The sequence below is a fragment of the Lagopus muta genome, chromosome 1, assembly GCF_023343835.1.
Source record: "Lagopus muta isolate bLagMut1 chromosome 1, bLagMut1 primary, whole genome shotgun sequence".
Taxonomy (NCBI): domain Eukaryota; kingdom Metazoa; phylum Chordata; class Aves; order Galliformes; family Phasianidae; genus Lagopus; species Lagopus muta.
Window position 1 is genome coordinate 192,688,041 of NC_064433.1, and position 20,850 is coordinate 192,708,890.

The 20,850-nt window shown below is 51.1% G+C and overlaps 1 protein-coding gene across 3 annotated transcripts in view; it reads left to right on the plus strand.

Moving 5' to 3' along the window:
- SLCO2B1 (solute carrier organic anion transporter family member 2B1) overlaps window positions 1-20,850 on the plus strand; it is a 43,359-nt gene that overhangs the window by 18,315 nt on the left and 4,194 nt on the right. For all 3 annotated transcript variants that reach the window (XM_048933618.1, XM_048933617.1, XM_048933620.1), the window contains 7 exons: window positions 1,088-1,315; window positions 2,326-2,424; window positions 3,184-3,314; window positions 10,481-10,589; window positions 15,288-15,452; window positions 16,859-17,051; window positions 17,758-17,911. In XM_048933618.1, coding sequence (XP_048789575.1) covers window positions 1,088-1,315; window positions 2,326-2,424; window positions 3,184-3,314; window positions 10,481-10,589; window positions 15,288-15,452; window positions 16,859-17,051; window positions 17,758-17,911 — 1,079 coding nt within the window. The remainder of the gene's footprint in view (window positions 1-1,087; window positions 1,316-2,325; window positions 2,425-3,183; window positions 3,315-10,480; window positions 10,590-15,287; window positions 15,453-16,858; window positions 17,052-17,757; window positions 17,912-20,850) is intronic.

A 20,850-nucleotide genomic window follows, 5' to 3' on the forward strand; every position in this document is an offset into this window, starting at 1 on the left:
AGGAAATTGGAGGTGTGGGAAGGAGCGAGGATGGCAGAGGAGGTGAAATGTCATCTGCAGTGGGTGAGCAGCAGCTTCATGCCCATCTCCTGCTTGCGGGACATCTCCCTTCCTGCCCATGTGCAGCTGAGACATCTGAGAGGGTTTCCTTGGGGTTTAGACCCTGTCTAAAAGTCAACATCTTGTGAGAAACAGGCATGTATATATCTATTGCTCATGGAGAACAGGGTCAGGGTGGAATCAGAAGCTTCTCCCTGAAAGAAGGTGAAGGGATGAGAAGAAAAGAAGGCAGAATACTTCTCTCTTGTGACACCGTTCCCAGAGAGGTGGTGGATGCCCCAACCCTGCAGACACGCAGGGTCAGGGGATGGGGCTCTGGGCACTGATGGAGCTGTGGGTGTCCCCATGCATTGCAGGGGAGTGGGACCAGGTGACCTTCATGGGTCCCTTCCCAATCAAACCATTCTATGACTCTATGAAGTTCTGCCACAAAGCTCCAGCAAATCCTATAGGAGCCTCCAGTGAGTGCTTTTTCTCTGGCTCATCAGAGAGCAGCTGGTTTGCTCAGCTATGGGCACTAAAGGAAGATGGAATAGGTGAATAATTCACGGCTGCACGCAGGGATCAGGGGTAAATGGTGGTTGGATAACAATTAACCACTCATTCTGGAGTGGGTGGTACAGGTGGCTCTGTGTTGAGCACTTGGATTTGCAGGTGATTTAGGGTGTAATGACAAACATCCTGTTATGAACGCCTCCCCTGCAGTCTTATTCAGGTTGCCCAAGGAGGCTGTGGATGCCCCATCCATCCCTGCAGGCATTCAAGGCCAGGCTGGATGTGGCTCTGGGCAGCCTGGGCTGCTGGTTGGCGACCTGCACACAGCAGGGGTTGGAGCTGGATGAGCGCTGTGCTCCTTTGCAACCCAGGCCATTCTATCATTCTATGATATGATTATATTTCTGTTTTTCCTGCTCGCTGCAGGGAGATTGGAAGTAGATGATCGTTAAGGTCCCTCCCAACCCAAATCACTCTTGCCGCTCTCTTCTTTTCTCCTGATCAACCCTCAGACCCTCTCTTGTCCCCACAGGTGTGTTCAGCAACACCACCGACCTGTGCCAACCCGAAGGCATGGGCTCCTCGGGGAACCTCAGTGACTCCATCTGTGCCCCCCACACCGCCAGGGAGAACCACGAGGTTCTCCTCGTCATGTTCATCGCCCAGGTGCTGCTGGGCATCGGCGGTGTCCCCATCCAACCCTTTGGGATCTCCTACATCGACGACTTTGCCAGCGAGAGGAACTCCCCCCTCTACTTGGGTAAGGCTGGGGCGGTGGCGGAAAGAGGGGAAAACAGAATTAACCCTCTGCAGCAGGAACAGACGGACCAGGTGTGCTGGAAAATGTGATTTAGGGGAGCAATTGGGATTGCTTTTAGGTGTGGGAAAAATGATAAGAGGCTGAAACAGCAGGAACAACCATCTAGAGGGTGGGCAATAATCCTTCAGTGCAACGAGTGGGGGCAGATGCATGAGAGAGATGTCTCACGGTGGTGGGATGGATGAGATGGTCCACGCAGGTCCTCCAAGCCCTTTGGCATCTATTATCTGTATTTTGAGCTGGATGGGCCTGCAAGGATGGCTCAAAAACAGGTCACTGCTGTCTGGAAGCGCCCTACGAAATGGATAAGCCATTTCTGGAGACAGCCAAGGTCAGGCTGGATGGGGATCTGAGCAGTGCTGGAGCTGAGGGTGTTCCTGTGCGCTGTGGGGAGTGGGACCAGATGGCCTTTAAGGTTCCCTTCCAACTCAAACCATTCCGTGGTTCTAAATTTTGCTCCAGACCTTTGGAGCTCATTTAAAAGAATGGGAGCGGGACTTTCAGCATGTTTATTGTTTTCATCAGCAATTCACATCGAAGGGTTTGCTGATAACTGTTATCACCTTCACCCTGCAAAGGGCGGGCAGTAAACTGGCAATGGAAATTAACACACGTGGCATGATGACATCAAAAATCCCTTGAACAACTTGGCTTTGTCTAGATTTATGATGTCAAAGGGCACATCTGGCTCCCTGGGGGAATTTCAACTTGCTGAGCAGGCTGGAGAAAAGTAGCAAGGAAACATCTGAGTTTTGCAAAACCTTTCCTGCACAAGGAGCCTGGAAAGCACGGGGTTGTTATCCCCATAGATAGGATAGATCTCAATAGGAGAGAGGTGATAAAGCTGCTGGGAAACAGCCCACAGTGGGGGCAGGTGTGGTGGGAGCCACCTGCAGCCCCCACAGCCCCTTTGCACGGAGCTGAGCCCCTCTCTGCTCTCTTCCCTGCAGGCATCCTGTTCTCCTTGACCGTGGTTGGGCCTGGGGTGGGCTTCATGCTGGGCTCTGGCATGCTGCGTTTCTACGTCGACATCGATAAAGTGGCTGGAGGTGGGTGAGGGCAGCAGCTCTGCTCAGCCATCCGTCCCCATCGTGCTGCGTCGCTGAGGAGCGAGCTGAGATGGGACCCTGGGCAAAATGTTTGGGTGGGTGACAGTCCAACCCACAGCACAGAGTTGGAACTGGATGAGCTCCTTAAGTGTCCCCTCCAACCCAAACTGTTCTGTGATTGGTAGCATGGCACGAGCCAGGTTGGATGTTGTACCGTGGGACGCGGTTTAGTAGGGAAATGTCAGTGGTAGGTGGGCTAGGTGACCTTGGAGGTCTCTTCCAAACTTGGTGATTCCATGCTTCTACAGAACCGTGGAATATCCCGAGTTGGAGAGGACACACAAAGACCAGTGAGCTCAGCTCCTGATCCTGCACCTCACCACCCAACCTTATGGCTGAGAGCTGTGTCCCAGAGCTCCCTGAGCTCCAACAGCTCAGCCCCATGCCCACTGCCCAATGCAGCAGAACCTTTCCCTAACACTCAGCCCGACCTTTCCTGACACCTTCCCCAGCCCTCCAATTTACTGAGGTCTCTCTGAAAGGCCTCTCTACCCAGGAGGGAGTCAACAACTTCTAATTTATTATCAGCTACACCCTTACTTAGTACACCTTCAGGGACCTCAGAACTGATGGTCCCCAGGGTGGGAACCTCCTCCATGGAGCACACCGTTGTCTTGGGTGCCTGGGGCCACTCAGCATCACGCCTTCGTTGCACTGTGGGACTTGGACTAAACACCATTCCATCTGTTTGTGCTGCAGATGAGGTCCTGCTGACCAACAAAGACCCACGGTGGGTTGGTGCTTGGTGGCTCGGCTTCCTGGTGGCAGCCAGCCTCGTGGCCGTGTCTGCAGTGCCTTATTTCTTCTTCCCAAGGGAAATGCCAAAAGAGGTAGGAGAGGGGCTGGGGGTGGTCCCTGTGGCATTGCACACAAACATCCTTCCTCAAGGAAGGACGTGGTGTACGGGCAAGGTGGGGGTGGGTCAACGATTGGACTTTTAATGGTCTTGGAGGTCTTTCCCAACCTTCACGATTCTGTGAGTGGAGACGGTGGGGATGGGTTGGGGTTGGACTCGATGGATTTGGAGGTCTCTTCCAACCTTAATGATCCCGTGGTTCTGTGAGTGGACGTGGTGGGGATGGGTTGATGGTTGGATTCGATGGTCTTAGTGTTCTTTTCTAACCTTAATGATTCTGTGATTCCACGTGAGCTGTGGTTTGGCCTCACATCCAGCATCAGTTGTTCTCGCTTAGGCTCTATGCTAAGCACAGCCCAGTTGAGTGAAACCCAGCCACGTGCAAGCAGCTCAACGGATGCGATGACTTCATGGGGGGACACCAAAGCAGCACTTCTGTGCAGGAGAATATAGAACCAGGAAAGCCCTATGTGATGGAGGGCCTGCTTTCTCACCCAGCTGCACTCCCCACATCCCAGGGGAAGCAATGGTCCTTCTCCTTCTGCCTTGTCCATCTCGGGAGCTGCTGGCAGCTGTGACGCTGCTGGCCCGTTTCCTATGTATCTGATGAGGAAGTCAATCCTGTTTCATAGGAAATACAGACAATGGAACAATGCATGCCCAGCTTTCTTGAGAAGTGCCCTGGCTGTGTTTGAAATAATGAGGCTGGTGGATAGTTTGTCTCATTTCCACTGCTAAACCCCATTTTTTCAGCACTCGCTTGCACACAGGGTTGCAGCACCCAGCTTTGCTCACACCTCAGTGCTTCCAGTGGGGTCTCAACCTCTCAGGATCCCTGGTGAGCAAATGCATACTTGTGCCATCGCACAAAACAGCTGCAGGGCTTCCCAATTGCTGTGCTGGGCTGTGGTTCTGGCTTTGTGGCAAACAGAGCATGGCAGAGAACGACTCAAAGCATGTTGTTCTTATAATGGAGGTGTGACACAGGAAGGCTGGGGATTCTTTTCGCTGTCGGAGTCCCACGGAGGTGCTTGGTTGGTGAAATTGCATTCTTTTCAATGTCATGGTCATGCTGCAGCCTGTCTGGCTGCCTCTCACATAGATTTCATCTCAGAATGCTAACACTTGTCTAAACAAGCACGTGCACCTCCTGGTGCAGAACAGCTCTTCGTTTCTCTGGAAATAACACATCAACAAGTGATTCTCCAAGGGATTTGGGCTCCTCCTGCTTGTGAAGTGTCACCAGTTGGACCAGCTGGGCGTTTTTGGTGGGGGATGTCGTGTTCTACCTCTGTTGGGTTCCCAGAAATACTGCAGCCCTGTGAGGCAAAGGGGAGTCCTCATGCCTTCATTTTCTTTCTCCCAGCTCCCTCTGTGCACCTCACCTGAGCTCATGGTCATCCCTCCAGACCACAGCACACCCTCCCCAATGGACATCATCCCACAGACATCTCTGGTTCATTGGCCAAGAGGGATGGAGGATTTTCATTCTACAGCCACGTTTCATCTTCACGGTTTCTTTCCTTTGAAGTTCCTGGAAGGACATTTGCACTTCGTGTTAACACTAATGAGAGTTCGCTCCTTTGATCTTTTTTTTTCTCATGAATCAATCTCTCCATCAGTGCTTTTTTTGGTTCCCCTGCTTTGAAACCCATCAGTGCATTTCTAGCATCCTGAATAACACTGCTGGAGGGACAACCACAGCGAAGCCGTAAAGTTGTCATCGTCTCAAGTTGAAGATAAGAAGAAAAGGCCTTCAGTGGACAAACTGCCTCCAGTCAAGACCAGTTTTATTCCAGTCATCCCAGTTTAATGCTGCCTGCATTTCTCACGGTTTTGCCCCAGACCTTGAGCATCTTCCAGTTCCCCGGTAGGCAGTTGGGTCAGTGCTGTACCATCCATCCCGGGTCCGAAAGGGGAAAAGGTGCCCTCTCAGCACCTGAAACAAAAGAGGAAGCACTAACCTTGTTCAGCACTGTGCCGAGGACCTCTCCAACCCGAGGAGCCCTCTTTTCCAACCATCCTGACTTCTGCTGGTTCTCCCAATGCAGCTCACTGCAGCAGGGCCGGCGCTTCACAAGAATCACAAGGTTGGAAACGACCTATAAGATCATCCAGTCCAACCGTCTCCTCATCACCATTGCCACCACTAGTACTAAACCACATCACGCAGCACGTCATCCAGACACGTCTTGAACACTGCCAGGGACGGTGACTCCACCACCTCCCTGGGCAGCCATTCCAGTGCCTGACCACTCTCTGAGAGAAGAAGTTCTTCCTTATGTCCACCTGAACCTCCTCTGATATAACTTGCGGCCATTGCCCCGTGTCCTGCTCGTTGCCTGGGAGAAGAGGCCAAATCCCTCTTCACCACAGCCTCCCTTCAGGAAGTTGTAGAGAGCAATGAGGTCTCCCCTGAGCCTCCTCTTCTCCACACTGAACAATCCCAGCTCCCTCAGCCGCTCCTCATAAGGTTTGTGCTCCAGACCCCTCACCATTTCGTTGCCCTTCTCTGAACACGCTCCAGGACCTCAACATCCTTCCTGTAGTGAGGGGCCCAAAACTGAACACAATACTCGAGATGTGGCCTCACCAGTGCTGAGTACAGGGGGATGATAACCTCCCTGCTTCTGCTGGCCACACTATTTCTGATGCAGGCCAGGATGCCATTGGCCCTCTTGGCCACCTGGGCACCCTGTGGGCTCCTGTTCAGCCGAGCATCAACCAACACCCCCAGGTCCTTCTCTTCTTCACACTCATCCAGCCACTCATCCCCCAGCCTGTAACGCTGCATGGGGTTGTTATGGCCAAAATGGAGGACCCGACACTTGGCCTTGTTGAACCTCATCCCATTCACCTCAGCCCAGCGGTTCAGCCTGTCTAAATCCCTCTGAAGGGCCTCCCTACCCTCAGGCAGATCAACACCACCTCCCAGCTTGGTATCATCTGCAAACTTGCTGAGGGTACACTCAATCCCCTCATCCAGGTCATCAATAAAGACATTAAACAAGGTCGGCCCCAGTACCGACCCCTGGGGGACCCCACCTCTCCTGGAAAAACCATCTTCAGTTCATTCTTACTCCTTCCGTGGCTGCACCACGTGGAGATGGACCTGGAGCATTTGTTGTTCTCCTTCTGACATACTGGATTTCCATTGTTTATTTAAACTCTGGCGTTGTTGAAGAGGGAGAACAGGATGCTGCCATCCACCCTTTGTCAGCCCCAAGCCCAGTGTAGCCCATCCATGTGGAGCACACCAGAAGAGATGACTGAGACAAAGCTTCTTTTGTGCTGCGTCCTTCTTCATCCCGATGCCCCACGTGTGTTGGATCAGCTTGGAGACGTGAAACATCAGGGCTGTAAGGAAGCATGAATATGAAAGGATCCATGCCACCAAAGATAGCAGGGAGAGAACAGGGTTGGCCAGTGGATTCGTGCCTTTGCAGTGGATTTTGGGGGGCATTTCATGGCTGGGCTGGAGGGGTGGGCAGTGTAGGAGCTCTCAGGATATGCAGCAGTGCAATGGCTCTGTGTTGGCCCCCAAAGAGCATCTGCTGGGATTTCTGCTTTGTCCCTGGGTGAGATGAATCCCCTGTTGCCCATCCCTTCAGCTCTCACTTGTAATTCACCCCTGAATTGTTTGAGGAGATGCCTGAAGGCAAAGGGAAACACCAAGGTAGGAGACCTATGTGGCAGAGCAGAGGTTTGGGATGTCACCTCCCTTCTTCCATGCTTAAACCCATCCATCTCATGACTGGATGATTCAGCATTGTGTTGTCAGGGTTAGGGTCGTATGGTTAGGTCGAGGTTGGACTTGATGGTCTTGAAGGTCTTTTCCACCTGAGCAATTTTATGATTCTACGATCTCAGCAGTGCCTCACACTATGGGGCAGGAATTGGCAAACCAAGGACAACATCCTGCAGACAGATCAGCAGGGAACTTCCCAGGTCCCATGCTGTGGGATGGCAGTGACTTGCCTTTTTCTGTCCCAGGGACCTCGTGCAATGGAGAGGAAGTGAAAAATAACTTCTCCCATTGCTCTCTTGGGACAAATAGTCCACATTTATCCGAATCCTCCCACGTTGATCCAGCAGTGACACGGTTTGCTTCCAGGGCACGGAGAAAGGAAAAGAACCCACAGGGAACTTTCAATGATCCGCTCTTTTTGTGTTGTCAGCTGGTGGCCAAAGGTTAAAGAGCTGGGCAGGGGAATCCAAGCATTTGTTGAGATTCTTTCTCCCCAGAGCCCCTTTCTCCATTAAAACCTCTAAGCACCAGCCTGGAAATAGAGGACATTTGGGGAGCACTCGGAGGGCAGGTGGCAGAGTGCAATGGTGCAGAAGCTGCTGCGTTACAGGAAAGTGTTGATCTCAGTGGTTGGATTTTCCCAATGGAATGTCAAATACAGGAAGAGTTAAAAATAATCACCTGGCTCCACCTGAGCAAGGCTGCAGGATGGCTATTTCAGCACTCAAGGAAATGGGACCCTGGGGGACCCACGTCTGCTGGAAGAGACACAGAGGAGCGTTTGTAAGGAACACGACCTTGTCAGGAGGGAGGTGGGTGCTTTTCCAGGCGATGAGGTCTCACGTTTTGTTTGTGCAACACCTAAATAGGTTCGCTGACTTTGCTTTGCACTGTGCCTGGAGCGGCAGGTTCAGCTCAGCCAGAGGGGAAATCTGCTGGAAACCCCAAATTAAGCACAGAAAATCTGTATGTCACAAAGAGGGTCATTTATCCCCTTCTTCCCATGGTGTATCCGTGTGAAACCAGGCTGCAGTAGCCACCTCCATCTGCAAAGCAGGTCCTGCTCTTCCCCTGGCTCCCAGCCCTGCTCCGCTGTGTCTGATTTATTTGTGTCTGTGCATGGAAATGGGACAAGAATGCTCCATTTTCTTCTCTAAAGGAGTGATCAGGCACTGGCACAGCTGCCCAGAGAGACTGGGGGGATCACCATCCTTGGGGATGTTCCAGAGCAGTGGGGATGTGGCACTGAGGGATGTGGGATGGTGGGGTGGGTTGGGGACCTTGGAGGTCTTTTCCAGCCTCAGTGAGTGCATGAGCCAATGGTTTTGCTGGTGCTTTCTTGGGAAACCCAACCAAGACCCCTCAAAAGCCAGCTGCCTCCTTCAGCATCCCAAGAAGCCTGACAGCATTAGACAAAACCCCATTGCAGAAGCAAAGGATGCAACGGCAGCCCGGTCCATCGAGCCCTTTAAGGAACAACCCTAAAAAAAAACCAGAGCACGGGGCCATTCTGCACGACATTTCCTACTTTTGGTTGTTTTCCTTTGGCAAGACACCTCAGCAGATGGCTGGGAAGCGCCGAGCCACCAACCTGCGTTGTTTTACCCAGTGATGTCAGCATGCCAATGCGTGATGCAACACTGAAATCCCCATGGCAAGCAGGATCCGCTCCCTCCCTGCTTGCTTTCCCAGTTTTCCTGCTTCACCCCTCAGGAATGCATTTCCTCCTGCAGGAATATACTGTGAATCTGAGCCAGTGCATCCTGCGTTCTCCTCCAGGGCTTTGCTCCTTGTATGGAGATGCACACGGATCTGTCATGTTTACACAGAGGCTGGGGGGATGTCGAGGACTGGGGATGTGGATTTGGCTCTGGGTGTGCAGCCCTGCATGCTGTTCCCACTCTGAAACAACAGCAGCTGTCAGCTGGGAAAGCTGCAGGGAGCAACAGCTTGAATTCGTTTTTGACAAATACTTGTGGTTTTTGCTCCTGCCTGTCTGGTCCTGATGGAAAAGCGGGAGGAACTGGATTTGTATCTGTGCATTTGAAATGATTATATCAATCTCTGTGCTCTACCGATGGCACATGGAGAAGGAGCTGCACAGATCCCACTGCTGCTGTGCAGAGACTTCAGAAGAGACAGTGGCATTCTCAGCACGGGACATCGTGACCTTTCCAGTGTTTAATGTCGTGCTTTCAGAGAAAAAGAGCTCATTTCAACCAACAAACCATCCAGCTCTTGTAGGGAATGTAGAACATCTAATTTCCATCAGATGAACTCATTTGTCTGACTCACGTTGGCTGATGTGGGATGTCAGACGTGGCTCCCAGGGCCGCTGGCTGAAAATAAGCTGTGGTTTTCCATCAAACCACGCTCCCCCTGAGCTCCCTCTCCATGTAATGCTTCTGTAGTAGCACTTCTCACCTACTTCATGCCCTCGTCCCACCAATAAAAACCTGCAGAACGAGTGCATCCAAAAAACTCCCCTCTCCCTTGGCCTCCCTCTTGCTGGTGCAGGATGATGTGCAGGGATGTAGGGTGCTGCTCTTGGATGGATCTTAAGGGGGTCAGGATGGAGCTGGAGTGATCCAAGGGCCCCACGTCCCACCTCTCTTTCTCTCTGCTTTGGAGTGGTGGCAGCAGGACAGGCAGGGTATGGATCCCATCCTTACAAAGCTCCAACCACCAACTGACACTAAATTAGGGCTGTAAGCACTGAGACCCGGACACATCTGCCCTGCAGCTATGTTGATCCCCAGAATGGAGGTCCCTTCCATGGAGGGAATGGATATCCCTTCCACGCTGTTGTTCTTAGGGGCAAAACCTATAAAGGCACCAGAAGAGAGCAGAGTTGCTAGAATTCAGCTGGGATTCTCATAATCCAGAACAGTGGAAAGAGGCTGAGAGAGGTGAGGGGTCTGCAGCTGCACAGCACAACCCAGAGCCTTTGGCACATCCCCATCGTTGCCTCTGCGTCCCCATCTCCATCTCCACTGAGGAGAAATGCTCATCCTCCATCCAAAACTGGAGAAATCCACATCCTCCATCACAAATGAGAGCTCCCTTTGCCTCATTTAGGTACATCTTGCCCAGGTGTACATGGTTTCTTGGGTTTGTGTGCCCATAGATATGAAATACAATTCAGTCCTGTGGGGAAAAGGGGAAAAAAAGGCCCTGTCATGCAGACTTCTGCATGGGTGCTCTCATCCTGATGACAGGATTTGCTGGCAGGACGCAGAGCATCACAGCTCCATCTGTGGAGGGTGGGCTGCCCTCTGCTTTCCCCAGGCTGTGATTCCAAAGGGAGATTTCCCTTTCTTCCTTCAGCACAGCTGTGGGAGGGGTGAGCTGGGTGGGAATGTTGGTGTTGATCAACTCTTACCTGTCCACAGGTGACAAGTGGGAAGGAGATCAGCAGCAAGAAGAGCAAGGATGTGCTCCGCCAGCTCAGGTCGAGGTCCGAGCACGTGCAAAACCTCTCCCTACTCCAGTTCATCAAATGTAAGTCTGTGGCTTGGCAGGGAGTTTGTTTCTATCAGTGGTCTGAGTGAGGGAGTTGAGTGCATGGGAAAGAAAGCATGCATTGGACCTCATCCTCTTGCTGGTCCATCATGGCTTCAAGCACTGGAACAGGTGTCCAGTGCAGCAGTGCTGTCCCCATCCCTGTAGGTATCAAAAAGACACACGGACATGGCACTAAGGGACGTGGTTTGGTGATGGCACTCAGTAGGCCAGACTGATGGTTGGACTGGGTGACCTGGGAGGTCTTTTCCAACCTAAATTGTTTTGTGATTCTGTGTCTTCCCTGCTTGCACGTCCACCCATCCTGGCAATGGGCAGTGTCCCATTCATCCATCCTGTCAATGCTAATAGGAAAGAGGGATACTCCTCCCTGTGCTCAGCCCTCAGGATGCAGGTAGGCATCCTGCTGGCTCAAATGCAATTCACAGATTTCCTCCTTGTCTGCACACAACCCACAGCCCAGCCTGTGCTGATTCAAGCATTGTATGAGAGGGGCTCAGCCCCATCTCGTTGTCTGGGAGTGGGGGCACTCAGCACTGCCTGGCTTCATGGCTCATCTGGTCAATGGAAGTGGAAGCCAAATGGAACCCAAACCCTGCACCAGAACCAAATCTAGCAAGGAAGAGGGGGCAAACCCACAGCAGAGCCACGAGAAGGGAGAGGGGTGCCCAGTTAGAGCAGGGTTTGCTGCTTGAGTACCACCATCTGCTACTGCTCAGCTTCCAAGTGATCACAGTCCTGCCCCCAAAACCTCCCCAGCTCCTGTCTGTCAAGCCTGGTGACAACGTGACAGCCACGCTGCCCTGCTTGTCCTGCAGGGGATGGCTGCAGCCAGGGTCTGAGCGTTTAAAACCAGCTGCATGTCTGTGCAAGCTGGAATTAATCCAGAGCAATGAGCTTGTTTGGAAGTCGGGGGGCTTAGTGATGCACTTAGAACTGAAGGGAATCAGCTGGGTTTGGGTCTATTGAGGCTACGGGTCAGGTTTGTTTGACATAAATATTTGGTTCTTGGGCAATTACTTAAGAAAAGTGACCCCCTGCAGTCCATCCACATCTATTTCCCAAGTGTTATCCCTTTCATTTATCGAAAGCTCTCTTGTTTTACGAAGGTCAGCACAAGACAGGCACAGCCAGTGTGGGCAGGTTTTCATTCTGCTCTTTGCTCCACTCACTTGCAGCCCAATGCTGAGCTATAAGAGCCAACCTGGGGGCCGTTCCCCCACTGACTTCACTGCACCATCATTTAGCAAACCATTCACCCAGCACACCGCTGCTGGGAGCTGTTGTGTGGGAGCAGATTTATGGCGTTCAGTTGGGATTTTTCACACTGATGCTCTGCTCTCTGCCCCCCCAAAATGAGTAAAAATGAGCTCCCTGTACCTGGGTGGGGAGAGGAGGAAGTGCCTGGCCTCTGTGTGGAGTTTGCATCAGGGCTGTGATAATAAATCCATTATTGCCAAGAGTTTATCCCCAAGTCTGAACCCTGAGAATCTGTAATTTTGGCCAGGAAAGCAATCTTGCTGAGGTGACCAAGGTTTTGTAAAACCAGCAATGGCAAAGCTCAGGGCTGGACCTCACTCAGACATCTGGAGGTTGGACTTGGTGGTCTTAGAGGCCTTTTCCAAGCTTGGTGATGCTGTGATTCTCTGATCTCAGCCCCAGCAGCTCAATATATACCTCCTGCTTACAGAAATGGGGCTGCAGTGATGCCCAGTGCCAGCCTACAGTGCCATCCTTGCACCCACAAAACCCTCACCAGATCCAGAATACGGATGGTAGGTGGTGTGTGATGACGTAACAGGGGCAGATTAGATGAAGCCGAAAGAAGTTAGAAGTTAATTAGTTAGAAGCTGACTCATCTGCACGCTGCTGGATGGAGATGGCCATTGGCAAGAAGATGTGGGTTGGGGCTCATCTTCTTGGTGTTCCACCAGCATCCCAAGGGGTGCCAGGGGGGTACAGGGACAGGAAGCCCTGTGCATTTCTGCAGGTTGTGTTCCTGCACGTGGCCACGCTGACGGCTATGGGTTTCCTTTTGGGGTGGGATGAAGGAAAGCATCAAGATCCCGTCAGGAATCGCATCAAACTGAGATCACAGCAGACTGCTTCTACCTCCATCCCAGGACTTCCCTATGAAAGCTTCAAAGCGAGGACAAGCTCGGGCCCATGGATGAGGTTCTCTGTATTCTCATTTTCTCCGTCAGGTCTCTGGGATTTGGGTCTGTGTGGGATGAGGCGTGAGGAGCAGCTTGCAGAGCCCCGGGGGCTGCACTTCAAGGACAGGAAGAGCTTTTCCATCCGCAGGCTCAATAACAGGATGGGGCTGTGTGTGGGGCAAAGCACTGGGGACCTTTCCAAACAGTGAGCTCAACTCCTGAGAAACAAGCAGGCTCCAATAACCAGAGCTATTCAAAATGAGGAAAGTCAGAGCGCTGTGGGGAGCAATCCTGGCTCCTGCACAGATGTGCTGGGTGACTTTGGGCTGCTCCCTGCTCCTTTTGCTGTGCTCCATTCGCAGCCTTTGGATCTGCTCGCAGCAATGAGATCAGTGAGCTAGAAGTCATTTCCATCGCTAATTTCCATTGCTGATTTCCAGCCTTCTGCTGAAAGCACCTGGGAGGACGCTCAGCCGCTGCTGCACAATTTGGGAATTAATCCATGAAAGGTGATCTTCAAAGCAATTAAAATCTGGGGCTCGTGACCTGTTGGTTTCTCGGTGATGCCTAAAGATGGTTTCAAGTTTTGTGTATTTTTGTTAAAAAAAAAAAAAAATATATATATATATATATAATATTATGTATATATATATATTATTTTTTTTAAAGAGTTTTTTAGGACTTTATTCCACATGCTTTTAATATCAGGCTACCTGGAGCTATAAGGCTATCCAACTACCAACCCATCTCACAGAATCACAAAGCCTGGAAGAGATCTTCAAACTCATCCAGCCCAACCCCAACCCATCCCCACCGTTGCCCTCTCATAGAATCGTGAGGGTTGGAAAAGACCTCCAAGATCACAAAATCCCCCTGTTGGCTCATCCCCACATGCCCATGTCCTTGTCTCGTGGACCTTGCACTCTTTGGACTCTCTCTGGAGCCCTCCTTTGGCCCCAGCATCTCCAGCTGTTTGCACAACCCTGGGAGCAGAATGCTGAGCTCATAGGGAATGCTCCCATGAAGGCGAGCTTTCCCTTTGCATTTGGTCACCCTCTGGCAGCCATGGAGAGGTCTTTGCTCTTCATGTGACTTTTTAGGACGAAAACAATAGAAGTGAATGCACAGCTTGGGGCAGCTCCTGGCAGATGGTTCTCCCTGCTGGAGCAGATAGAGAGATTGTCCCCATGTTTGTGAGCTGCCGGGAATTAACACTGTTAATTTACAGCAAGGCCCTCGCATTAATCCTCCCTGTTAATTCCTTATCTCTGCTCCAACATATTGGCTTTCAGAGCCCTCATCTGGGAAGCTCATCTGCTGTTTGTCTGGAAGTTGCCTTTATGTATGCCCTCTGCTTACGTGCTGCAAAGCAAAGGCATGAGCAGAATGAGGGCTCAGCATGGGGGAGAAGCAGCTCCGGGCTGGAGGTCTGCAGCTGGTGGGTGTCAGTGTCCCTTCAGCAAGTCTTTGCTCAAGTACCAAGAATTTGGCCTCGGGGGAATCTGCTGGCGTTGTTTCTTGCCTGTAATTCAGAAAAATGCATCCTAACCATTGAAAGTAATAACAATAATAGAGAAGCATCTTTACTACCGAAACAGAAAGGACACTGCAGTTTCAACCACAGCAAACAAACAAATTAACACTTAGTGACCTCCCAGATGTTTTTTTTCATGCCATGGCAGAAAGTTTCGGGGAAAGGAACCGAGGCTGTTTCCTTGGGACATGTATGCAACCACTGATGCTTCGACCCGACTTCTTCACATCCAATCCACCACATAATATAACTGAAATGATAAACCCTGAAAGCACTCGTTCTGCCTTTTTATAAGGGAAATCTTTGGTAGACCTCACCAATCCCTTAGGGTGACTAAGATGATCAGGGGGCTGGAGCACCTCCCCTATGAGGACAGGCTGAGGGAGTTGGGCTTGTTCAGCCTGGAGAAGAGAAGGCTGCGGGGTGACCTCATTGCAGCCTATCAATACCTGAAGGGAACCTACACCCAGGAGGGGAGTAAACTCTTCAAAAGGGCTGACAACAGCAGGACGAGGGGAAATGGATCCAAGTTGAAGGAGGGAAGATTTAGGTTGGATGTTAGGGGGAAGTTCTTTACTAGGAGAGTGGTTAGGCCCTGGAACGGGCTGCCCAGGGAGGTTGTGGATGCCCCGTCCTTGGACGTGTTTAAGGCCAGGTTGGACAGGGTCCTGGGCAACCTGATCTGAATGTGGATGTTTGGTGGCCCTGCCAGGCAGGGGGGTTGGAACTACATGATCCTTGGGGTCCCTTCCAACCCGGGTGATTCTGTGATTCTGTGATCTGTAATCCCGAATTGTTAATCCTGCACAGGGTTTTCCATGGGATCACACGACGGCTTGGGTTGGAAGGGACCTCAAAGATCGTCCAGTTCCAACACCACTGCCAAAATCCCCAAACTTTGGGGAAATTTCAAAGCTATGCCATTTTCTATGGGTGGTATTTTGCTGTTCCCCTCTGTACGCAGCAGGCTGCCCTTTCTCCTTCCAGATTTTCCTGTGGTCCTGCTGAGGAACCTTCGCCACCCCGTCTACCTGCTGGTGGTGTTGGCTCAGGTCAACCTCTCGGCCATGGTTGCTGGCTTAGCCACCTTCATGGGGAAGTTTCTGGAGAGACAGTTCTCCCTCACAGCCTCCTTTGCCAACATGATCATTGGTAAGTGTCGCTGTCGTGCGTGGGGACGTGCCAGGTTCTGAGCTCCTTCTTGAAAACCAAGGAGGGGAGAACAACTCATGGCAAGAACGGAGCAAGGAACCATCTGGGTTGATTTGTGCACGTTTCTCTGGTAGGGATTGCTTTACACAGACCGTTAGTGAAAGCTCTCTCAACAAGCATGCATGAAATAAAATGAAAAATGGCAAAAATACTCATGTGCATTGTAAAGACACTTTGCAGCAAGAGAGCAGCCCAGCTGGAGTCTTCATCTTCTCTTAATCTTACTGTAGTTAGATTAATTGCTCATAAAAATTGGACTAATTTCTTGCTGTTGGTATTGTTATGAAGGAAACAAAGATATTACAAGCAGGATATGTTCTCACGAGACAAAACTGCTTTTACTTTTAATACCCAGAACGTCCATTCTCAAGCTGGGACCTGTGTCATGGTAACCAAGATATGAGGAATAAGGCTTGAAATCAGCCAGAGCACCCAGGGATCTAGATAACAGACAGGGGGATCTTTTGAAATGTAATTCTAAGCAGCGTGCATCCTCAGAGTGAGGATCTTTGAAAAATAAATCGGAAGAAAATAAGCAGAAAAGAGGAAGGCTAAGTGCTGAAATGATGGTGTTCTCCACTGATGTGCCCTACTGGGTCGTGCCCAGCCTTGATTTACCCTTGGCATTAAAGATGTGTGGTGTATTTCTCATATGGATTTATCCATCTTTCACTCCTGGCTGCTAAATCTTGCTTCTCCTTTTTCTGTTAGAACTGAAAGCTCTCATGTAGCCGGAAATCCTTTCCTTCCTTGGGTATTTATAGGGTATTTATGGGCTGAAGGTAACTTCCTTGTTGATCCTTTGATGAATTAAACACACTGCACTTCTTCAGAATCCCTTTATAAGCTGGGATTTTCAAAACCCCAAATCTGTCATGGAAACCTTTACAGTTTTGTAATGATGAGAGCAGAAAACGGACACACTGTTACATCAGTGGTTCATTGTGCAGAAAATAGCTATCCTGGAATCCTGGAATGACAGAATTGTAAAGGTTGGAAAAGACCTCCAAGGTCTCCAAGTCCAACCCCAGCCCATCCCCACCATGACCACTTGTGGAATCATGGAATCATGAAGGTTGGAAAAGAACTCCAAGGTCTCCAAGTCCAACCCCAACCATCCCAACCACAACCACTTATGGAATCATGGAATCATGAAGGTTGGAAAAGACCTCCAAGGTCTCCAAGTCCAACCCCAACCCATTCCCACCATGACCACTTATAGAATTGTGAAGGTTGGAAAAGATCCCCCAGGTCTCCAAGTCCGACCCCAACCCATTCCCACCATGACCACGAAACCCATTGGTTTGGAGGTCAGACACCAAGCTGTGGGATCTGCCTTTCCCCAGGTTCTGTGAACATCCCGGGGGCGATGGTTGGCATCGTGGTCGGCGGTGCCATCCTGAAGAGGTTCCAGATGTCCCTGAAGCAGTGCAGTGCCATGTGTGTCCTCGGCATGCTGCTCTGCCTGATCCTTGCCTTCCCCCTCGTCTTCCTTGGCTGCCCCACACAGAAGGTTGCCGGCGTCACCTACAGAGAGAGGTGTGCAGCTGAGCGGGTTGGGGGGCCACGCTTTGGGGCTGGGCTGGGACTTGAGCAGAACACTCAAAATCGTGTTTATTTCCTTAAAACAAGGCAAGGGATTCATGCTTTTGTGAATAAATCTGAGTCTACAGCGTCCTTACTCACGCCAGCTTCATTGACTGGTTGTGAAACTTGAGAGAACGCGTTGTTGGCTTTTTTTTTTTGGCACAAAGAGCACAAGATTAAAATTTCATCTTGGAAAGCACAGGGCGTTGCTCACCAGGCTAATAACACGGCCAGAAACCAGACCTGGGAGCACTGTGACTCCTTGCCCACGCAGTCTTCCCCAGATCCCTCCACCCCAAATTCTGCATGCTGACCCATTCACATTCTTGTGGTCACCGCGGGCCCCAAAGTGGTTTCTGTGGGTCACAAAGGTCCAAGACCCCACATTTAGGGCTTGGGAACACAAAATGAAAGAATTGGGCAACATGCTGGACCATGGGTGAATGCTACTCCCAGGCTCTAGGGGTTTAACATGGAGTTTCTATGGGATCTTCCTCATGGGAGAGGCTCAGCATTAAGCAACTAGTGTTTCATTCCTAACCCTATATAAACAGGTATATCTATATATATTATAAATATTGTATATATTATATTTTCTGTATAAGATGCATATTAATCATGCTCAGTGCCATCCATCAGTATTTCTTTTCTACTGTAGCTCTGAATTTGGACACTACGCCTCGGAGTGCAGCATCCAATGTAACTGCCCCAGGAAAGCCTACAACCCCATCTGTGGCTCCGACGGCATCGAGTACATCTCTCCCTGTTACGCCGGCTGCAGTGCCGTCAGCATCGCCAACAACTCGGTCCTGGTGAGTCATTCCCACCACAACCACATCCTGGTTTGGGACAGCTCATGAGAGATGGCCAACGCAGTGCTCAGGTTGGGTCAACAGGTTCTCCAGTGTTCATTGGCCCTGTGCATGGCACGCGGTCATAGAGTGGCCAAGACAACCCATGCTGGTACAGGTTCTTGGCCGAGGCAGCAGGCAGAATCCTTTTTGATACCCATCCTTTTAGGATATGTCCTCACCTATCCGCTGCTCCACCCCAGAGACCACTGCTTCTGCAGCACAGACACCACCTACAACATCTCCCTCACCATCAGGAGCTTCCATGGACGACACAAAACCCTTCTATTTTCCCTTCACCCCAAGCCAGTGAGGTCACTTCTCTTAGCTGCGTTCCCTGGGGTGGCATAGGAGGACGTGCAGTGAGGGCAGGGCTAAATAAACATCTTTGTCACTCCCCTGTGTGACACCTCTTGTACTTAAGGGATGCTTTCACCATGGGGTGAACCAGCCCACCTCCACTGGACTCCTCCAGTGAGTAAATAACCAGGAAATATTTGCCAGTTCAAAGACCTCTCTGGAAAAAGTTAGCAGTGCACAGAGGGTAAGTGGTTTTCCTTCGTGTTCTTGGCGCAGGATGTATTTGCAGCATGCAACTGGCTGGGGACTTTTTTAGCAGCACTTGATTAATTAACAGCACTCTATTTTAATAACAATTACATTTCCTGCCAGAGCTTGGTCCCAGATGCGTTCTTCTGCACGCCTGTGCCTGCCTTTTGTGCAGCAGATCCTTGTCAGCTGCTTTTTCCTCCTCAAAGACACCTCCAGCCCTTCGGCATGCTCTGTTCCTGAGCATCACCTGGTCCTGTAGTCACTAAACATGTCATTATCTGTGTATTGTCTATATATTATTATATATAGCTACACACTACAGTAAAATAGGGACTCCCTTTACAGTGCCATGCCAACACTCCTTATCAAAGCCAGCAGTACTCCTTCCTCTCGTGCTAGCATCCTTTGCCAAATCTTTTATTCTAACCATCAGTGCACCCTGAACATCTCCTGGTTGGACTCCAGGGGCTCCTGCAGCCCATTCCTCAGCCTCTGGGGCGTCTTCAACCAGCTGTGTGTGATCTGCTGGCTCTCTGAGGTCTGGCTCTGCCCCATCATCCAGATCATTAATGCTTGAGACCCAGGGCTATGGCTGTCTCCATGGCATTGGGTCGTGGTGCACGGCCATGTGTGACAGTGGGAATGTTCCACTGCATCTCAGCTGAGCTGATCAATGGGCACCCCAAAATTTGGGTGACTGGAGGGTCTGATAAGGGTGAACTAAGAGAGAAACGTGCACCACTGATGGGAGCCTCTCAAGAAACCAGTTGCCAGATGCTTCTGTTGGGCACGGCTGAGATACCACTCTGACAGCCCCTTCCTGCCCCCACATCACATCCTGCTGTGGGGATGCTCGTGGATTTCCTCCTCATCCCATTTCTCTGGTGGTTCTCACAGCAGACAGAGCAGCTCTGCACTGCAGTCCCCATGGCACCACATCACAGTGTGTCTCATAGGGACGGCCCACCCGCAGCTTTGTGGCTTGCCCCCACTGCTCAGAGGGTTTGGCAGATGGGGTCACACTGCTGTGTTGTCCTCTGAGGTTTTGGATGAGAGGGGCACATCGTGGCTCCGGGGCACCACCACAGGCGTCTCCAACCCTCCATTTCCTCTTGGCTTTACGCAAGTGCCCTGAATGTTGTGACTCTGGAAGAAGTGGTATATAGCTCATGAGAGCTTTAATGTATCCAACTACACTTTTTTTTTTTAATCAGCCTTGACCCAATTAAATCTCAACTATCACAGGCATTTATCTATGGAGGGGCTGAGCTGTCCTTTGGAGACTCACATCTCCTTTGTTGAGTGCAGAAGGAGCCTGCTTTGGTTCGGTTCATTTCAGATGGCTGAAGATCAGCCTTAATCTGAGCTATTAAGGCCCCTTTCCTGGGGGTGGGAGGAGGGGATGTGAACCCTTTCATCCCCAATCTCCTCCCCCTCCCCCTGGAGGTCAGCTCCAAAATGCACAGCACAAGCCAGCTAACTTACATCGGGTCTGAATGTTTTATCAGCTGTGAGACATTTCCACACCAAGAATTCAGATTTATGCACGATGCCAAGGCATTCAGCTGACAAATGACGATATTCAAACAATGATGACATCCAGAACCTGTGCAAAAGCATCTTTGGTGCACAGCAGGCATGAAACAGGAGGCAGGGGGGCAATTGCTGGAGCCCATGTGAACAAGACAAGGAAGTGCCTGCGTTGGGAGCACAAAAAAGTGCTTCTGGAAGCACAGATAAGGACCAGAGGTACTGCTGTGGTTCTTCCCCATCAGCTGTACATGCTCGTAAATGTGACATCCCAGTGATGCCCATGGGGTCTAGTGAGATGGGAACCTTCTTCCAGTGGTTGGCTGTGTGCTGGAAGCTGGATGTGGGGATGGAGAGCTGATGGGAAGATGGAGAGCTGGTGTGGAGATGGAGAGCTGGTGTGGAGATGGAGAGCTGGTGTGGAGATGGAGAGCTGATGTGGGGATGGAGAGCTGGTGTGGGGATGGAGAGCTGGTGTGGAGATGGAGAGCTGGTGTGGAGATGGAGAGCTGGTGTGGAGATGGAGAGCTGGTGTGGAGATGGAGAGCTGGTGTGGAGATGGAGAGCTGGTGTGGGGATGGAGAGCTGGTGTGGAGATGGAGAGCTGGTGTGGAGATGGAGAGCTGGTGTGGAGATGGAGAGCTGGTGTGGAGATGGAGAGCTGGTGTGGAGATGGAGAGCTGGTGTGGAGATGGAGAGCTGGTGTGGGGATGGAGAGCTGATGTGGAAATGGAGAGCTGGTGTGGAGATGGAGAGCTGGTGTGGAGATGGAGAGCTGATGTGGGGATGGAGAGCTGGTGTGGGGATGGAGAGCTGGT